The sequence below is a fragment of the Erpetoichthys calabaricus genome, chromosome 5, assembly GCF_900747795.2.
Source record: "Erpetoichthys calabaricus chromosome 5, fErpCal1.3, whole genome shotgun sequence".
NCBI classification, from domain to species: domain Eukaryota; kingdom Metazoa; phylum Chordata; class Cladistia; order Polypteriformes; family Polypteridae; genus Erpetoichthys; species Erpetoichthys calabaricus.
In genome coordinates, this window is record NC_041398.2 from 103,106,659 (window position 1) to 103,128,103 (window position 21,445).

The window sequence follows — 21,445 nt, forward strand, 5'->3', positions numbered from 1 at the left end:
AATATTATACAGTACACACATGCACTTGATTTGTGTCTGTACTTGCGCTGTTACTTAGAGAGTCAGATCGGGGGAGGGGTGATGTTAGAGTGCGTGAACTTATTCAGTGCTGCAGGAACAACGCTGTTTTAGTTTGGGAAAATGGTTCCAAGGTTTTAAGAGAAAATAAGCAGGCAGGAATCAGAGAGGAAAGGTCCAATACTTCAATTGTGTTTACTTGTTCAAATATAATATCAGTTACATACAATATAATAGCAATATACATGCAGATATAGGAATTGTACTATTGACTTACAGTAATATATATATATGACTTATACTATACTTACAGTAATATCAAAAGACCCAGAGCCATCATCCTAGACCAGTAGACTGAGGGAGCCCGCGTGTCAGTCTCGTCAGAGGATCAACTCGTGAGCCTGGTCCAATACCGGGCGATGTGCACGTTCCCCACGGTTGAGCTTCCAAAGAAACTGAGGGCGGAACCTTCCCTTATATACTAATTGAGTGTCCTTGCCCAAAATGGCTTACGTGTAAGCAGTGTATACAGAAGTGATCAGTTTCTGCACACATCTTCCCACGGGACAACTTATGTGTTATCTCTACTAAGCCTAAAACAACCCTTCTTAGAGACATCAAAACAACTTACAGAAAAACATCTTGCATTAATTAACCTTTCCCTAAAACATTCTGAAACCCTTTATGAGAGAAGTTTTTGCACATTCTTTCGCTATCATCCCAAACATTCCAATCTTTGTAGCTGGTTTTGCACTGAAGCGACCAACCCCCCCCTTACTCCTTTATTTCATCCCTTCTCCTGTTACAGAGAAAACCTTTTTATTACAATCGGTCCCTCGCTCAGTGCAAAATCAGCAACCTTGTCTGTCGTGCTCTATTATTAATTCGTTTTAAAACACAAAACACATAGCAATTAAATATAGTCATTAAAGCAATAATAATAATAAGCAGCACCAAAGGGTGTCCATGTGCAACAACAGGTAAAACGTGATATCTACACAAGGTTATCATAGTGGTAACATTATATTGAAACCAATACCCATTACATATTGTATCATTACACCTAATATTTTCAGGTTTAACCGTTAACCATAAGCTACTGCTAATGTTCCATATATCTTGCCATATTTGCATAGTATTAGTCCTTAAAGCCATTTGCATGTTATTTTTCTGTATCTGTGCTTGTAATATATTAAAAGTGCATACAGTCCAGTTCATGAAAGTTGAGACATTTAGCCATCGAATGTCATTGCTAGCCATGATTATCCAATCTGAAGCGCGTTGTTCCCAGTTTACTGTTTGCTGATGAGAGACCATGGACTGAGGTAACCACCTAGCCATTTGGTCTGCCACTTTGTGAGTATGTCGTCCCACATTCTCAAGCTTGTTTGCAGTTATTTCATTATCTATGGTGTTTAAAGTTCCTAGGGTGGTGCCAACCCCTCCTAAGAAAGTGTCATACCATGCCCGTTTAGCACGCTTACACTGTGGCAACAGTGGAAATGTCACTTGCCATGTAACCTTAGTCCTTTTTGCTGTCATAGAAACAAGTTTACATGTGTCAATTATTGGTTCTACATGTGACTGTCTCGTTATGGGGGTTCTAGCCCACACGGCTATAGCAAGCATTGGTATAGTCCTGTTAATAATTTCAGTTGCATTGATCCAGCCAATGGGCCCAGTCTTATTAGAGGTGTATTCGCCTGATGTTGCATTGACCTCGCACTGTACCTTGGAGCCGTTCCAGGGCCCCATACACCAAGTTACTTTCGACGTCCAGGTAATATTTAAGTTTTCAGAGCACTCAATCAGATACTTCTGTGGTTTTACCCCCGGCACCTTCAAGTTCGAGGAGTAGATGGTGCACCCGTCACCAGTCGTAATGTTGAGGACATTGCAAGACTGATTTTCCGGACACGTGATGTTCTCCTGACGTCTGGGCTTAGTGGAATTGTTCCACCACCATCAGACCGGAGTCGTCTCCGTTGCCTCGCCTCCTAATGTGGTGGCTCCTACTTCATTCAGAACACCCCCAATTCTGTAAAACAAGAGCACAGCATGTTGCACCCACTCCTCACTCCCGTCTATAGCAGTGTTTTACAGGAACATTTACCCATGCTTCTTCTCCATTGTATAGAACAGTTACAATCAAATCCTGTCCCATTGCGATGATTTCTGCTGGGCGGGGTGGTTCATGGGGTTGTTTAACCCACACCTTCACCCCGTTAACCAATTTAGGAGCATCTGTTGATCCAAATCCCCCCACATTCCGGCCAGTCTTAACTACTGGTGCAGTACTTTCCTGCACTTTTCCCATGTGAACTGGTATTATTAACAAGTGCGCTATTCGATCTCCCTTAGTCAATTTGATTGGATCCCCCATTGAGGATTGTAACAGAACTTTGACGGTCCCTTGGTAATCTGCGTCGATTACGCCTGCTAGCACAGTGACTCCCTTTAGCGCCAGACTTGATCTTGGGCATACATGCCCGTAGTGTCCCTTCGGGATTTTCACCCCTTTGTTTTACATGCTGAGCTCCAAAAACTGGATGGTAAGCCACTGCCTTTCATTTACTTATTCCCCAATATGAATGTGCTGCTTGAAACACCAATAAGTTTTTTCATTCCAACTAACTGCTAAAATGGCCATTCCATTAATTCAAATGCAGTACTTTCAAAAGCTTTCATATACAAACACGTGCTTTGCTTTCATCTCCTCGATTTCTTTCTTTAATTCACTTAGTTTTCAGTCACATTATTCAACTCATGCCCTGCAGTCTACAATGGCTATACAAATCCACCAGTTTCTCCACATTCAATGTCTAAATCAAATCTTACCTTAGCACTGGTTACTTTTACAAAAAGTTATGAATTAACTATTGGTATAACATTTTTAAACCTCAGAATTATACAGAGAATGCAGTGCAGTAGAGAATAAATGGAAGAAAACATTCTTACTCTTTTCCTTTTCTTTCAGTCCTCTGTTTTAACTTGCAATTTGGCATTGGCTGTTTTTATACTGCCACATGCCATTTTTCATACCAATTATTGCATTTAAACAAATGCACACCATATTGTCACTTACACTTTCCTTCATTACTACATACAAGTAACCCTCACATTATAGCAGCTTTACTTGTAAACTGACGTCTCCAATATACATATTGTTTTCTCTGCAGCAATAATCAACACAGGGGCTTTGAAAGGAGTGCTCCCAATAACCAGCTTAAGTTCTACTGCTGTTCCTCAGGGTCAAAAGACCCCGAAATCAAAGCACACACTTTAACACTGAGCGGTCGTTGTTTAATCCGTATGGCATTCTCCTTATGCATCGCTACGTGTACTGCTAGCTGCTCGTGACTTTTTAGCCAGGTATTACTCCTCTCTTTTGCCTCCTCATCTAACTGCTTTATAATAATTATTAACCATACACAATCTGTCTGACCAGCAGACAAGTGTAGGTTTTCTGTTTTAACCGCCTTTGCCTCCACTTTTTGCAGAGACACCTTATCTGCGTCTTTGACTAGCGCAGCTGGTGCAGCTGACTCCGCCCTCCTCGAGGAAAGCACAACGGCCTCCGATTCGACTCTCTTTATTGCTACTACTACAGTTAACGTTGCCGTTAAAGTTTCTGTTGCAACTACTGCTGTCTCCATTTTTAGCGAAGAAAACACAGCTGTAAAAGCTGATTCTACCGTACACCTAAAAAACTTCAGAAATGCTGTTGATGCACGCTGACATTTGCCGGCTGTATGCCAGCATGCGATTACAGCATATTTGCCACCTGTGGACGATCCATCCCTATTATATACTCTTTCACTGGGGTGATTAGTACGGGGTAGGGTCTCACGGGCAACTGACCAATTTGTAACATCACCGTCACCTGAGTGGCAGGGATGTCCGTTCCCCCAATCCCCTGCACTGTCAATCGTTTCCCCTTGAATTTAGATGGATTCCCATATATTAAAGTGGCCTCCGCACCCGTATCAATGAGAGCCTTTACTATTTGTTTGTTTTTAGTTTCCCAATGTATCGTTACCGGTACAAAAGGTCGAATGTCCGCATCGTGCCAATTTAGAGCTCTCACCTGTGCTTGGCCCCATCCCTAACAATCTCGTGCTGCGCGTTCTAATTCTTCGACGGGATATAAAGTCCTTCCTTTATTTTTCCCTTTCCCTTTGCTTTTAGCTTTCTTCCCTCCTTTCTTATGTTTACTCTTGCGCCGGTTTTTCCCCCTGTCTTCCTCCTCCTCCTCCGAGGAGCTCTCGGAAGATGAAGAGGGGCCAGTTTCATCACGCTTCTTACTCAACTTTTTCCACTCAGCAAAAGTAAAAACTTCGTCATGCTTTTTACTTAATTTTTCCCATTCAGCGAAGGTAAGAAGTGAATGTACTTCTGACTTTGCTACTCGTTTCTTTATTCCACCAGACTTATCTATAAGTCCTTTTTTCTTTGCCCTGTCCAGGAGCAGTCCTGTAGGTTGTCCATCTATCTCCTCCTTAGGGACCTTAGCATTAATTAACGCTCCCCATAACTCCTTCCTATTCACTCCCCCTGTTCTATAGGCGCTATTCGTTGATGTAGCCCCAGTGGGTTGTGTTGCAGCTGTCCCTGGCGGGGCTCCTCCCCACTCTCCCAGGTCACCTAAATCCCGTAATTTAGTCACAACCTCCCCCACTCCTGCACCTACCTCATTCAGTAAAAGAGTCATTATTATTCCTTTTAAACTAGCAGGGGCTGTTCTTATCAGGACGGTCCTGGCCATATATGTAAATAGGAACAAATCTAACTGGTCCGCCTGGCCCGCTACCACGGCGTCCCTCATTGCCAATTCTCTAACCACTCGAATCGCCTGCTGCAAAGTCGTCCATGATTTTACTTCAGGCCAATTCTGTGGGTGCGGATATATTTCAAATGCTGCGTTCGCCGCCAGCGCCAACAACGTACTATCCCCTTCTAACTTGGTCATTTCTTGTCTCATTGCTTGTTTAAAACGGGGATCGATGGCATAATCTGTAAATTCGTTACCATCCCCCCCATCCAGTGACACATGCCCGGCTCCTGCATCATGCAAGCGTACAAGCCATGTGTCTACTGGCTCATTTCGCCCTTGTGCATAACGTGATCTAAATCCTTCTCTTTCTTGTGCAGTGTAATCTTCATAAACATCTCCCCTCCTAACATTACCATGTGCGTCAGTAAAAAGTCTGCGACGCATCACGGGGTTAGCCTGTAAAGGCAGAGGATCAATTACCGACCCTGCATCGGGTCCGTCATCATCCTCATAATCATCATCCCAAATGTTACCATCCCATTTTTCAGGATCCCACTCATGGACATTAGCTGCGGCTACAAACGCTTTAACCTTCGCAACATCCGGTCTGCGCTTCTTTTTCGCATTCACCTTGGCTATGCAAAAGGCTGCCTTTTCCGCCATCCCCTCGGCTCTCTGTACCCGCGGCAATAATACAGCTACCTGGGATTCGGCCATTGAGGCCCGCCCTAACGCATCCGCCAAGTCCATTTGCATTTTCTTAATCTCCCTTTCTTTTTCGTCTATCAGACTGTCCAGATTTTTAACCGCAGTTAGCAAAACCCACCCCCGCGTCTGCAAGCCCGTTATGGGTTCCTTTACAGACACCTGACATTTCTTAAACATCTCTGATTTCCTTTGCCTCACTTAGTAATTCAATATTTTACCAAATTCCCCAAAATCCTGCAGCGACTACGCCAAAATGTTTTAGTTTGGGAAAATGGTTCCAAGGTTTTAAGAGAAAATAAGCAGGCAGGAATCAGAGAGGAAAGGTCCAATACTTCAATTGTGTTTACTTGTTCAAATATAATATCAGTTACATACAATATAATAGCAATATACATGCAGATATAGGAATTGTACTATTGACTTACAGTAATATATATATATATGACTTATACTATACTTACAGTAATATCAAAAGACCCAGAGCCATCATCCTAGACCAGTAGACTGAGGGAGCCCGCGTGTCAGTCTCGTCAGAGGATCAACTCGTGAGCCTGGTCCAATACCGGGCGATGTGCACGTTCCCCACGGTTGAGCTTCCAAAGAAACTGAGGGCGGAACCTTCCCTTATATACTAATTGAGTGTCCTTGCCCAAAATGGCTTACGTGTAAGCAGTGTATACAGAAGTGATCAGTTTCTGCACACATCTTCCCACGGGACAACTTATGTGTTATCTCTACTAAGCCTAAAACAACCCTTCTTAGAGACATCAAAACAACTTACAGAAAAACATCTTGCATTAATTAACCTTTCCCTAAAACATTCTGAAACCCTTTATGAGAAAGAAGTTTTTGCACATTCTTTCGCTATCATCCCAAACATTCCAATCTTTGTAGCTGGTTTTGCACTGAAGCGACCAACCCCCCCTCTTACTCCTTTATTTCATCCCTTCTCCTGTTACAGAGAAAACCTTTTTATTACAAACGCACATGTTGATCTTTTTTTTCTTTCAGTACATGTGCCTTCCCTGTTTGTTTGTATATCTCTGCTTGTCTGTCTCTGTATTACGCAGTGCTGTGTCTGTCTGTGTGTTATGGATCTCGAAAAAATAAGTTTTAAGGACAGTTAATGTTAATTGCAGTCTCAATTGTTAAAAAAATATTTTAAAAGGAGCATCCCACATGAAAATATAACGATCTCATTAACTGACAGTGCATACCAATTTACAAATTTTATGTCCGTTTGAGGTTAAAAAGAAAAAAAGAAGTAACACTTTATCCCCAGCGGAGAATTGAACTCATGTTTGTGAGGCAGAGAAAAGCTACTCGCTCTGAGAGGCAAATCTTAGCGCGCTACACCACGGAAACTGTTGTATGGTGTGTGAAGCTTTTGTGGAAGTGTTTATTTGATCTTAGGAACTTGGGCTTTACACGTTCTATAGTTTATGCCTACATTTTGCAACATTTATTACTAAAATATGAAAAAGTTTGTTTTAACAATGTGTTTACACAGATTACTATAGAAACGGTACACACATAGAATGCGTGTGTTCCAAATAACGATCTATTATTTCAACTCTAAAACTCCAGTTCACTCCCAGACAATCAATCAAGGCATGAGCTGGGAAAAGTGCGTTCACGTTCTTAGTTGGAGGGGGGATGGAATAGCCGGCTGCTGGCAGCTTGTCTTTTATCAGCACATTTAGAGGACAAAAGATGCTGGCGGAGAGGTGTGAACGGATTTAAGAAGCGATTTAAGGTGGGCCGGATCTACGAGTTTTTTCGAAGACTCTGCTAATTCTAGTGTTAAAGCAGGTATTAAACATGCACAGTAGTGCTGCTTCCTCACAGTAAGGGGTCTCCAGGTGTACGTTCAGTGTAGCGAACTTTATGGCAGGTGTGGTGAGGCTCCAAAAAACTATGTATGAATGGGTATCGCACAGGTTTAACTTAAATATTGTGTAAATATTGGGTTTGCGATCTGGTAGTCGGAGACACGAACACAGAATTCAATGCATGTTCTTCTTTCTTTATTGCATGCGTGCTTTCTCTGTCTGATATACAAACACGTAGTTCCTATCTTTCCTTTTTCTTTCTCCACATAACCAATCGCCACACGATAAACGTCTTTGTGAAATTAAACGTAGTTATAAACTTAGACCACGGAGTGTTCAGAACTTTAAAAAAAAATCTTTGTTATACATGTTTAATTATGCCATCTATTCAGGGTTGTGCCCATCCCAGTAAGCATTGTGTGTGAGGCAGGAGCAAATCCTGAACGTGGCGCCAGCACATCGCAGGGTGAATACGAGCAATACATACACTAGCATGTTTAATATAGCATAACAAAACCCCACATCCTACATGACTTTGAAAGGAAACTGAGGCACGGCGAATAAACCCACCAGAAAAACATGCAAATTCAAAGCAAGGAACTAGTGCTGGGCGGTATACCGGTTCATATCATAAACCGTTTTTTATTTTTGTTATGATATGGATTTTTCTTATACCGGAACACTGGTTTAAATAGCCTAAACAACATTCGGAATGTGGCTCAGCGGGAAACTGTTTAAGGGGGACCTTTTTCACTGGTGCACCGCAACATACGCATCCAACAGAGTACATGTGTTAGTGGAGGTATTGAGCGGTGAAAATGGACAGGGAACATTCTGAAACTGAAGCTGTAGCAGACGATAAAGTTGAACATAATAACACAAGAACTTTTGATGAAAAAAGGTGCTGTGTCTGTTATCTGTAGATACTTTGGTTTTAAAAGGTCGGATGTGGAGCATTATGTTCAAATGTATGAATACTGTTTCTATACTACTGGATAATACTGCAAGCCAAGTTGTACTTGTTTTGTTTTATTTTTTTTTCAATACTGTGTAATGTATCTGGTTACTGTGTAATACTGTGACGGTGCTGGTCCCCTACAGACTCCCTCTTCCCACATGGGAGTCTGTTGAACCAACACCGTCGATAGTTATGACCGAGATGAGCTGAGAAATCTCATTGAAGCCAGGGGATGTTGGAAAGTGCTCAAGTGTTTTTGTTAAAAACAGTCAAAGTAAAATCAAAAGTGTCCGTTGGACAGTGTTCAGAAAAATACAGTACCCAAATAAATAGCAAATCCATGAAGCCAGTGAAATGTGGGGATAAAATCCATAATAAATATATCCGTTAAAATGCAGTCTCTCTCCTCGCCCGATCGCAGCACACCACCTTCTGTCTCCACGGCTCACCCTTCACTGGCGTTGCTGACGGAGCCTTTGCAGCACGAACTGCTTTCTGCCAACCCCTGTTTTGGCTGCCGCCACACTGCGCAGCCAGACCGTCCGAGGTCGGCACACCTTCCGTCTTCCTTCGTGCTCACTCAGTCACTCCTCAGATCCATTTGGAGGTCTTACATTTTGCTTGCCCCACTCCACACGCTTACTCAGTGGGGTGAACCAGCCCCTAGATCGCCTAAGCCAGCACTCCCTCATGGAGCCCCAGCTCGTGCTGCCTTCTCCTTCCTGGTGTCTGGATCGTCTCCCATGACTGCCTTTTCCCTTCTTTAACCTCCTTGTGTTCTATCTTTTTTTTTTTTTTCCTTCCCCCATCCTGCCAGCCCATAAATATACGTCTCCGTCCGTGGGCTCAGCGCCTTATTCACACGCCACACTAAGCCGACGAAGCAATTGAGAATGATCAGATGCGACTCGCCCCAATCGCCTCATCAACTCCCTGTGGTTGAGCAATCGCGCCCACGAAGACAGACACGGCGAACTGGATTTAAATACGGACCATTTTTTTGTTTGTTTTTTTTGACCCACTAAACAACAAATCTATAATAATAAAAGGCAAAGCCCTCACTGACTGACTGACTCACTCACTCACTGACTGACTCATCACTAATTCTCTAACTTCCCGTGTAGGTGGAAGGCTGAAATTTGGCAGGCTCCTTCCTTACAGCTTACTTACAAAAGTTAGGCAGGTTTCATTTTGAAATTCAAAGCGTAATGGTCATAACTGGAACATATTTTTTGTCCATACACTGTAATGGAGGAGGCGGAGTCACGTATCGCGTCATCACGCCTCCTACGTAATCACGTGAACTAAAAACAAGGAAGAGATTTACAGCACGAGTCACACGCGGGAACGAAGGTAAATGACGTTAATTTTTTGACTGTCTTTTAATACTGTGTAAGCATACATATTAACACATGTGCAATTAAACGTGTGCATTTACGGGGTGATTTCTCAGGCTTAAAAGCTCGCCTTTTACTAAAAAGGTAAATGCAAAACTATTTTCAATCAGTTTATTGAAACGCTCCCGTTAAGGATTGCAATAACATATTCGCGAGATAAAAGAACGAAGTAGGGGGAAATGGAGGAAGAGCCGCAAACAGCGAACACCAAAAAATTAATGAAACAATTGAGAACGGAGCGACTTAAGCATACAAGCATGTTCATAAGGGAAACAAAGCACGGTGTAAAACGTAAGTTTAAATTAAGTTTATAGAAACGCTCCCGCTGCAGATTGCAATAACATATTCGCGAGATAAAACTTTAATGAGAAGACACGAGGTATAAACGAACCACACGCCGTGGCGCAACGTTAGGGGCAACAGTTTCAACCATTCTATGATCTGCTTCTCGCAACTGAAAGACGGCACATGGCGGATGTTAGCCGACTTGCTGACCGCAACGTTAGGGGCTTCAACTATGGCGCTGACGCCACATCTCAGTGCCAACACTTTGCAGACTCTACTTAAAAGACACGCCCTCCTCACTGGACAGTTAAAAAGACCAATCAAAGTAACGATGACATCAAGTATTACCCAATCAAAAGTAGGAAAGGAGGCATCTTCATAAAATGCGTGTGGGATGATTTGCATGAGACGCTGCTTTAAAAAAAAAAATGATAAAAAAAATACGGGATAAATCCCGTCCAGTATTGATTCAAAACGGGACGCGCAATTTCATTCTCAAACGCGGCACCATTCCGTATTTTAAAGGACGGGTGGCAACCCTACAGTGCCAGGTAACCACCCATACAATCACATTGTGATTCAGACTAGGAATGCAATGAATGTAATTACCCTGATCTACATACAAGGCGAAAGTCTTGCAACATTCAAAGATGATGGTTTGGGATAAGTACACCATACAACATAAAAGAGCTTATGAAGCCTTGAACCGAAAAAACCAAGATCTCAGGGATCGTAAAAAAAAAAAATAGGAGGTAATGTCGTTTTACTCGCTGTAGATTTTAGTCAAACATTACCAGTTATTCCACGAGGGAGACCAGCAGATCAACTCAACGCGTGTTTAAAATCCATGCTTCTCCCACGCTCGGTTATATGTCGCGTGTTCTCGGGTAGGTGCACCAAAAAATGTATACATTTAAGCATGTAATGGGCAAACAAAAAATGAGGTATACCCGAAGGCACTGCAGTAGTACTTAATGTAACTTTACTTCTTAAATGTTAATGTTTTACTGTTTAATAATTTATACGCTTCTTATATGTTGTTCAAATTCTTTTATCAAAATACCACTGACAGCGCAATGCACGATAACATGGAGTGAATACACCATACGCATCCGCCCATGGCTGCCCTGCTGTGCGCGGATAGGAGTTGATTCTACAATAAAATAAAATAAAGATAAAAAGAGTAAAACAATCATCACCCATAAAGCGGATAGTAGACGTGACGTACTATATGTGTACCACATTTCAAGTGTATAGGTGAAACGGTTTGCGAGCTACAGGTCATTTAAAATCCTGGACAGACACACAAATTGCCATGGTAGCAAATTACAGAAGAAGATTTTACTGTTTAATAATTTATATTTATATGAAATGTGCTTCTTATATATTACTTCATATTCTCATATGATAATGATAATGTTTATATTGATTTCTGTGTTATTAAAACTGCATGTATGTGTGTGTGTATATATATATATATATATAATATATACTACCAAAATACCCGCGCTTCGCAGCGGAGAAGTAGTGTGTTAAAGAGGTTATGAAAAAAAAAGGAAACATTTTAAAAATAACGTAACATGATTGTCAATGAAAGCCCGTTTCAGTCAGTAAGTCTTATGTGTGTGTTTATGTATGTGTGTATATATATGTAGATGTGTATATGTAGATATGTATATATATGTATATGTATATAAATGTTTATGTGTGTGTGTATATTATATATATATATATATATATATAGATATATATATATATAATATAAAAGACAGCAACAGTTATAACAATGACAACACAATTACATTGACAATCATGTTACGTTATTTTTCAAATGTTTCCTTTTTTTTTCATAACCTCTTTAACACACTACTTCTCCGCTGCGAAGCGCGGGTATTTTGCTAGTGGTATTATAAATGCAAGTTGCAGTTTTATTATATATTATATAGCTTAGCTTGAAGCAAGGTCTATATTAATGCAATTTGCTTTAATGACGGTTCAGTTGGTAAAGATGTCATCTCCAAGTTGCACTTGTTTTATTTGGTGAATACTGTGTAATGTACCTGGGCTTGAAGTTTTGATGTAATAGTATTATTACTGGAAGTTGCACTATTTATTTTATTATTATTTATTAGTTTATATATTATGCAATTTAATGATGGTAAAGTTGTTTAAAAAGTCACTTTAACATGTCAGTGGACAGAGATTGTTAACATTAACAGAAAGTGTAGTTGGTTTACAAAAAATATTTGCCATTCCTTTTCTAAGACATGTTCAGTGCAATACAACTAAATGCCTCTTTGGATGGTTGACAATTTGTTGTCAAAGTTTTAGTTTAAGCGGTTTGCAAAATTTGTTCAATAAAAAGGTTCTATATTTTGACAGCAACTGTCATGCAGTGTGATTCCTTCTCTTCATTAGTGCCCCCCCCCCTTTGAAAACTATCACTTTATGGAGCCATGCAAACCTCTGTTAATACTTGTGTGCACATTAAAATGTTTTTTTGTACAATGTACAATTCTCATGACAGTGGAATAGGTTATTCTTAGCCAGTCTACTGCAGTAATTGCAGTGGAAAATGTGATTAACTCATGCATGGAGAAAAAAATACCGTCGAATACCGTGAAACTGGTACAATCTTGAAAAATACCGTTATATAGAATTTTGGTCATACCGCCCAGCACTACAAGGAACAACCTGGACCCCATTGCTGCGAGGCAGCAGTGCATCCTCCTCGCCTCCGTGCCCCTACATGACTAATTCAAGCTTTAATGCATTTCATCATGAAAATGATATAAAGTATTTATCTTAGTACAGTAATCCCTCCTCCATCGCGGGGGTTGCGTTCCAGAGCCACCCGCGAAATAAGAAAATCCGCGAAGTAGAAACCATATGTTTATATGGTTATTTTTATATTGTCATGCTTGGGTCACAGATTTGCGCAGAAACACAGGAGGTTGTAGAGAGACAGGAACGTTATTCAAACACTGCAAACAAACATTTGTCTCTTTTTCAAAAGTTTAAACTGTGCTCCATGACAAGACAGAGATGACAGTTCAGTCTCACAATTAAAAGAATGCAAACATATCTTCCTCTTCAAAGGAGTGCGTGTCAGGAGCAGAGACTGTCATAAAGGCAGAGGAAAATCAATAGGGCTGTTTGGCTTTTAAGTATGCGAAGCACCGCGGCACAAAGCTGTTGAAGGCGGCAGCTCACACCCCCTCCGTCAAGAGCACAGAAAGAGAGAGAGAGAGAGACAGAGAAAAACAAGCAAGCAAAAATCAATACGTGCCCTTTGAGCTTTTAAGTATGCGAAGCACGGTGCAGCATGTCGTTTCAGGAAGCAGCTGCACAAAAGATAGCAACGTGAAGATAATCTTTCAGCATTTTTAGACGAGCATCCGTATCGTCTAGGTGTAGGAACAGCCCCCCTGCTCAATCCCCCTATGTCAGGATCAGAGAAAGTCAGCGCAAGAGAAAGAGAAATGTAAGCTGGGTAGCTTCTCAGCCATCTGCCAATAGCGTCCCTTGTATGAAATCAACTGGGCAAACCAACTGAGGAAGCATGTACCAGAAATTAAAAGACCCATTGTCCGCAGAAACCCGCGAAGCAGCGAAAAATCCGCGATATATATTTAAATATGCTTACATATAAAATCCGCGATGGAGTGAAGCCGCGAAAGGCGAAGCGCGATATAGCGAGGGGTTACTGTATTCTAAATGTTCAGGGAGCAGGAATATCATGAAATTAATGTATTCTGTGTGCTGCCTGCACCTCCTCTTAGTGCAAGAGGAAGTCCGTTTAAGAAGCACATAGCGATTAACACAAAGCATTTAATGTGCTACTAAACTTATGATGGGGTTTGAGAAAATCTAGTAAATTAAATATTCATTTTAAGATGAAGTTTAGTTTACGATGCTCTACTTTAATAACAAATTACGAGAAAGTCAACATGTCGACTTTATTCTCGTCATAAGCGTTGTGTAATAGCATTCCTACCATAACCAAACTTTTTTCCTAGCACGGTTGTTTGTTAAATGATAGGTTTGGTGTGTCAAGTTATTTCTTCACAAACATGGTATATATGCATTGCCCCCATTAAATTGTGTTCTGAAGTTGAGTGTTTTGTATAATTTACAAAAAACATTCCGCACTGGTGCTCTATAACGGAGGCTATGGGCTATGGTGTACAGAGCACCTCTGTATGATTTTAAAAAAAAAACAAAAACAAAAAAAAAAATCTATTTTTCAATCTAAGAAAGTTATCAAGCATTAAACACGTCTTGATTACACTTATGTTGTAAAATAGCTTATACATGTAATTTTTCAAACAGAAAACAAACTAATATTTTGAGGTTTAGCCATTTTAAAAGACCAATTGTGCGCACTCTCTCATCTGTTGTCATCTTCCACAATAACCTTTAAAGGGGCATGGTTTCCTCTTGAAAGACCAAATCACAGTCAAATTCTCCCACCACATGCTTTGTATTGTTGATTTACTTCTGTATTTGTCAGAACTCCTCCCATGAAGTCACTATCATCACACGAGCAAATAGAAAAGGTCTTCTTACCTCAAGGCAAATAGTACCAGTGATATTCAATAAAATGATCTCCAGTTCCTTATTGTTTTCAGAAACATGTCAGAACACAGAAGGCATGTTTTCCGATTTTAAAACTTTTGCCTCTTCAAAGTGGGTATGTTCGGAAAGTTTTCAGGCTCTTGTGGTGGTGGTCTGTGCCACATAGCCTCAATTGCAAAATTGCCAGTGCGTGCCAGATAGATGTATTACATGCTGTGTGTATTTTTTTAATTTCTAGAATACTTAATTTCCGATGTGTTATGAAGTTATTTCTTCACAAACGTTTAACTTGAAACATTCCATTCTTATTATTTAACCAGTCAGTAGCCAACTGCAGCATGTGTATTACTATCGGCATACTATGTGCATGATATGAAATATCCACTGGAAACGTGTATTCTATAGACTTGCCCAAATTCATATCATAAGAATGAGATGCCAAAAATAAATGTTGGCAGGTTTGGTTGTTGGAAAAATGGGAATGAAGAACTTTGTAATGGTTTTTGATGTCATAGGTTCAACTAACCTGGTGCTTGTTTCTGCACTATATGGACATTTTGGAGATGCTATGGTATTATCAACTTGCTGCCTTTTCTTAAATTTCTGTTGGGGCTTTTTACAGAGGTGGTACTTTGTTACCTTACCATTCAGGATTTTTTTTTGTTGTTTTTTTATATATAATTGTGCTACTGGCAACTCATATCTCAGGGTATTATTCACGTGAGATTTCGCACTTTTCAGCAATATGTGAACGTAGCATTTGAGCATACTGTTTGGTGTGGCATGATACTGAGCGCTATTTGTGCTCTCCACTCCACATTACCTTCACAAGAAGCGAGAGCCCATACCCATCATAGCAGCTGCTGGTACTTTACCAGGCTATGTATGCAACCAAAAATGCTTATCCCCAAATGTAGGGAACAGGATGTGTCATTCACAAAAATTCAGCCACTTGCTAATTTGTATGAAAAGTGTGCTTTCTAGCTCGACTGTTTAGCTGCAGATTTTTGTTTATATATAATTTTTTTTTTATCTATCGTAATGGTATAAATATTTGTTTAATGTTTTCATTACTTTTTTGTGTCTGTTAGTAATCTGTTTTGGAATGCTTCATTTATGTTGCACAATCTTTTTTTCATAGCTGTGAAGACAAATGGATGCATTTAAGGGTCATTGTCTATGAAGGTGGTTAACATAAAGTTACAGGTAGCGGTATCATTTTACCCAAGTAGTTAAATATACATTTGTCCCAACAGGATGCACTTAAGTATGGTTATTGGATGTGTCCATTGAATTTTTCATTCCAAGTTTCAGGCACAGGAAGGTTTTTAAGTTTGGCTAAAACCCTGGAGACTTTCAGATAGATAAAATATGCAAACAGTCTTATTATACTGACCACAGAATATATATTTTTTTTGCACAATGTGTATGCATCATTACAGTGGTATCAATTGCTGAACTTGTTATTAATGAGGATTCTGCGGCTTTGATAAAAGGATGTTTTGTATCGCACTACAACCTGTTTGCTACCTTCTTGGAGAGAGTGGTCTTGCTTGCTTGTTCTTTTAGTTTTAGGTAGAGAGATGGCTTGTGTGGAACTTTAAGCATCTAGCTATACTGTAACCACATCATGCATTTAACAGTTTCCCGAGGCCAGGTCTAATTGGGTGCTAAATTATGTTGTCCAATTGGCCAAGGAAGTCCTTCCTAACTCCCAACACAAAACGATGTCATGCAACAGTATCAGTATTTCAACACTTCAAGTGTCCTTCACAATGGGATAGAAATTATAACTTCAGTGTTCTGAACAGGGGTCAAACATTGTTGACCTCGTGCCAAACTGGGATGGTATGGTACCCTCGTCCATGTGTGTTTTTTAACATTTTATGAATTTTATTAGAATCGGACAACAATCCGTACAAGCAAGTCAGGTTTAACAAAACTCGGTTCGAAAAGAATCAATCCCCACCCATGGGATTCAGGCCAGCAGAGCAAACCTTTAACAATAGTAAAAATGTTTTAATAAATGAATAAAAATAAATAGAATAAAAAAAGGAGAGAATCCACTTCAATTTAAATGCATATTCTAAAATGTTATTGATTAGATCCTGACAAGTTTTGAAAAGGTTTTGTACAAATCCTCTCAGTGAGAATTTTTTTTCCAATTTTAGATAATATATAACATCAGTTACCCACTGACTTAAAAGAGGCGAGTTAGATTTAGCGTTCTTCTAGAGATATGTGCCAATAGTGAAGTAAAGGCAATTATAGTTTGTTTGTCCTTCTCCACTTTAAGCCCATCTGGAATTACACCAAACACAGCGGGTAGTGGATTAGGAATGATTGTGACACCAAGACTGTGTGAAAGGTATTTAAAAATTTTGGTCCAGAATGATATTAATTTGGTGCTTGCCCAAAATATATGGCCCAATGAGGCTGGAACTTGACTGCAACATTCGCAGGTTGGATCTTGCCCTGGAAACATTTTGTACAATTTTTTTAAACGAGACACATGCACTTGATAGATAATTTTTAAACTTGAATAATTGTATGCTTTGTGCATATGAAGCTCAAGTGAATTCTGTGCATTGCTACCTTCCACTCCTTTTCTGAGATTTTGAGTGAGAGATCATTTTCCCACTGTACTCTGGGGAATTTAAAATGTTTTTATATATTACATAAATGCTGTCGAGTCCTCGAGACTGAACAGTATTTTTTCCAGAATGGAGGTAGGTGGAAGGTGAGGGAAATTGGGCAGGTTTTGTTTAACGAAGTTTGTAATTTGAAGGTAGTGGAAAAAAATGTGTTGCTGGAAAGTTAAATTTGAAGTGTAATTGTTCATAGGATGCGAAGACATTGTCTTTGTACAGATCTCTAATTGAAGTAATCCCGAATGTTTTCCAGACATTAAAAACTGTGTACATTTGAAAGAGTGGAAAAAGTTGGTTCTCGTGCAGAGGTGCTACAGATAATTTTGCCTTGTTTTAAAAACTGATGTGGAACAATTGCAGTAATGCTGTTTAACCTTGAAAAAGAGAATCTGATTGCTGGGTCTGTCTAATTTCCTTTCTTACTGATACAATTTGGAACTATTAATTGAATCAAGAAATAAATATAAAACGGCAGCATATACAGATTCATTTTATTAAAAACTTTTTAAAATATAGTTTGGTTGAAAGAAAAGTCTGGTAATGTTTCTTGTTTGACTCTCTGTAGCAAGAACATTAAAGACTACTTGTGCTCCTTCCAATAATGTGCTTATGGTTTCTTTAGCATAAGTGACTGCAGTGGTGAGCACTCTAAATTTCTTTGTACGTTAAATTACTCATCATGCTCACAAATTTTTTCTTTGCTTTTTGTTTTCAGGTAAATCTCCAGCTTGTCTGATGGATATAAATTTCAGCACAGACCAGAAATCATCTGTAGCAATGGGCATTCCAGATATAGTTTGCATTAATTCAGTCATGCAGGATCTTGAAAACTGTCATTTAAATGCACCATGTTCCCATTCTGTTCCGATTTACAAACCTGATTTGCACTTTATGGGGCACAATAACGAAGATACAAACAGCCTTGCATCCCAAGACTCTGGCATTCCTACACTTGAGATAAGTAATCCCGAGCCTATAAACTGTTTTGGAATGAACACTAAGCATTACCAAACCAGTAATATGTTCTGCTGTGATCCTGTTTTGACAAGTTCTAGTGATATGCCTTCCAGCTACCAGGCCAGGGCTGTGCTGAACTTGAACTCTGAGAACAGTTTAAGAAAGTCTTCCACATTTCCTAGGAGTGGATTTGACACACTAAAGCTCTGTAGCCCTTCTTCACATGCTTTGAACAGGAGTGATGATATCTCTGTATGCAGTGTCTCCAGCCTTAGTACAGAACTATCTACTACACTTTCAATTAGCAATGAGGATATTTTGGATTTCATGGTCACCAGTGACTCTAGTGCTATTGTTAATCTTGAAACGGATGAAGCACACTTCTCTGATGTCACACTCACATCTCAGCCTGATGTGTGTGAGCAGACTCTACAGTGGCCTCGTTCAGGTACCCAAGTAGGAAACAGGTCTGGAAAACTTGGACATTTTGCAAGTTTCTTTACCAGGTAATACACAGTTAATAAATATTTCAATATAACTATGACAATTCAAATGAGACATTCATTTAGCATCTTCATACTTTTTTCATGTTATTTAGAATACAAAACAGTGACTAGATTCAGCTGGCAGGTGTTTATTTTTTCACTCATACATTTTTTGTATTGGGATTAAATGTTATGCCTTTTTTGTTAACTAATATTTTAAATCATTAGTAACGGGTAAGAATTGAGCATAAATATTGGAGTGCTGGTCAGAAACTCAGTTTATAAGCTTTATGTGCTATGAATTGGTAAATAGGTAAAGATGGACCATGGGGTGAAATGCTGAAGAAAACATCAGTCATTTCATTTCTTTAATTTCTTAGATATTTAAAAATCAAATTCATCTTGGCATAGGAAGCAACTTGACATCTATACTAATAAAAGGCAAAGCCCTCACTGACTCACTCATTGACTGATTGACTCACTCGCTCATCACTAATTGTCCAACTTCCCGTGTAGGTGGAAGGCTGAAATTTGGCAGGCTCATTCCTTACAGCTTACTTACAAAAGTTAGGCAGGTTTCATTTCTAAAATTCTACGCGTAATGGTCATAACTGGAACCTCTTTTTTGTCCATATACTGTAATGGAAGAGGTGGAGTCACATATCGCGTCATCACGCCTCCTACGTAATCACGTGAACTGAAAACAAGGAAGAGCCCCAAAGAGCGATGAAGAAAACATTCATTACACAATTGAGAAGGCACAAGAGAGCGGCTTATGTGATCTGACTGAATGCATCACGAGTGATCACTTCGATACTACGGAAACAAAGCACGGTGTAAAACGTAAGTTTAAATTAAGTATATAGAAACAATACCGCTGCCGTTTACAATACCATATTCGCGAGATACAAGTTTAATGAGAAATGTATCTCGTGAATATGGTATTGCAAACAGCAGCGGGAACAAGTTTAATGAGAAGACACGAGGTATAAACGAGACTTTCGATGACTTTGTAACGGATTAAAAATTGCTGTAGCGAGAAACTTTTAAGTGCCGCGTCTTAGCTAACAGCACGTAGAACGCAGCACGTCGGAAACAAAGCACCGTGTAAACCTAAAGTTTAAATTAAGTTCATAGACCTACAAAAGGTTGCCATTGATTTGAGGCATGATTGCTTTTCTCCTGTACAACTATACGTTGCATTCTCAAGAGAGTGCTTGCACTACTTGGTCATATTACAACCGGAGTGCTGAACTGACAACGTGGTATACAAACAGAACTATAACAATCGTAATAAACGAACAAAAAAACGGCGAACAACCCATAGATTAAATAAAAAGGCTGCTTCCGTTGGAGAAGCAAGGAAAAAGGAAGACCTTATATGGCGTTCGTTTATAAAACAGCGGAGATGGTGTGTGAAGGCAGCTTCACAAAAAAACAGATCCTTAACAAATTGTTATTGGTATATTTTCCCTCAATTTAAAAAGGTTTTCTTTTCTTCTTCTTAAAAATTTAAAAGCAGTACTTCGCGGGGATTTAGATATAGATATAGAAATATATAGAAATATATATCTCTTTCTATATATATATATATATATCTTTATTTCTATATATATATAATAATAATAATATATCTATTTCTATATCTATCTATGTATGTATAATATATATATATATATATGTATGTATAATATATATATGTATGTCTATATGTATCTATCTCTCTCTAGATTTGTAAATATGGATATGTATATATGTGTGTCTGTGTTTGTGTATATATATGTTTACATACCCTCTTTAACACACTACTTCTCCACTGCGAAGCGCGGGTATTTTGCTAGTTGCTTGATAAAGAAGTATTGGGGAGTACAGATCTCTTCAGCATATCTTACTCCCAGCTCTCTCAACTGTCCATGTCTTGCGTTTTTTTTTCAACTTTGCTTCATGCAGATCATACAGTTGTGCTTGAAAGTTTGTGAACCCTTTAGAATTTTCTATATTTCTGCATAAATATGACCTAAAACATCATCAGATTTTCACTCAAGTCCTAAAAGTAGATAGAGAAACCAGTTAAACAAATGAGACAAAAATATTATACTTGGTCATTTATTAAGGAAAATGATCAAATATTACATATTTGTGAGTGGCAAAAGTATGTGAACCTTTGCCTTCAGTATCTGGTGTGATTTCCCCCATTCTCCCCCCCACCCCCACCCCCCCCTTTGCAGCTATAACTGCAACTAAACGTTTCCAGTAACTGTTGATCAGTCCTGCACACCGGCTTGGAGGAATTTTAGCCCTTTCCCCCATACAGAACAGCTTCAATTCTGGGATGTTGGTGGGTTTCCTCACATTAACTGCTCGCTTCAGGTCCTCCACAACATTTCGATTGGATTAAGGTCAGGACTTAGATCTTGGCCATTCCAAAACATTAACTTTATTCTTCTTTAACCATTCTTTGGTAGAACGACTTGTGTGCTTAGTCGTTGTCTTGCTGCATGACCCACCTTCTCTTGAGATTCAGTTCATGGACAGATGTCCTGACATTTTCCTTTAGAATTCTCTAATATAATTCAGAATTCATTGTTCCATCAATGAAGGTAAACTGTCCTGGCCCAGATGCAGCAAAACAGGCCCAAACCGTGATGCTACCACCACCATGTTTCACAGATGGGATAAGGTTCTTAAGCTGGAATGCAGTGTTTTCCTTTCTCCAAACATAACACTTTTCATTTAAACGAAAAAGTTCTGTTTTGGTCTCATTCATCCACAAAACATTCTTCCAATAGCCTTCTGGTTTGT

At 39.4% G+C, this 21,445-nt stretch overlaps 1 protein-coding gene across 4 annotated transcripts in view; it reads left to right on the top strand.

Moving 5' to 3' along the window:
- tbc1d14 (TBC1 domain family, member 14) overlaps window positions 1–21,445 on the top strand; it is a 138,936-nt gene that overhangs the window by 14,666 nt on the left and 102,825 nt on the right. For all 4 annotated transcript variants that reach the window (XM_051928218.1, XM_028801875.2, XM_028801874.2 and 1 more), the window contains one exon: window positions 17,917–18,664. In XM_051928218.1, coding sequence (XP_051784178.1) covers window positions 17,917–18,664 — 748 coding nt within the window. The remainder of the gene's footprint in view (window positions 1–17,916; window positions 18,665–21,445) is intronic.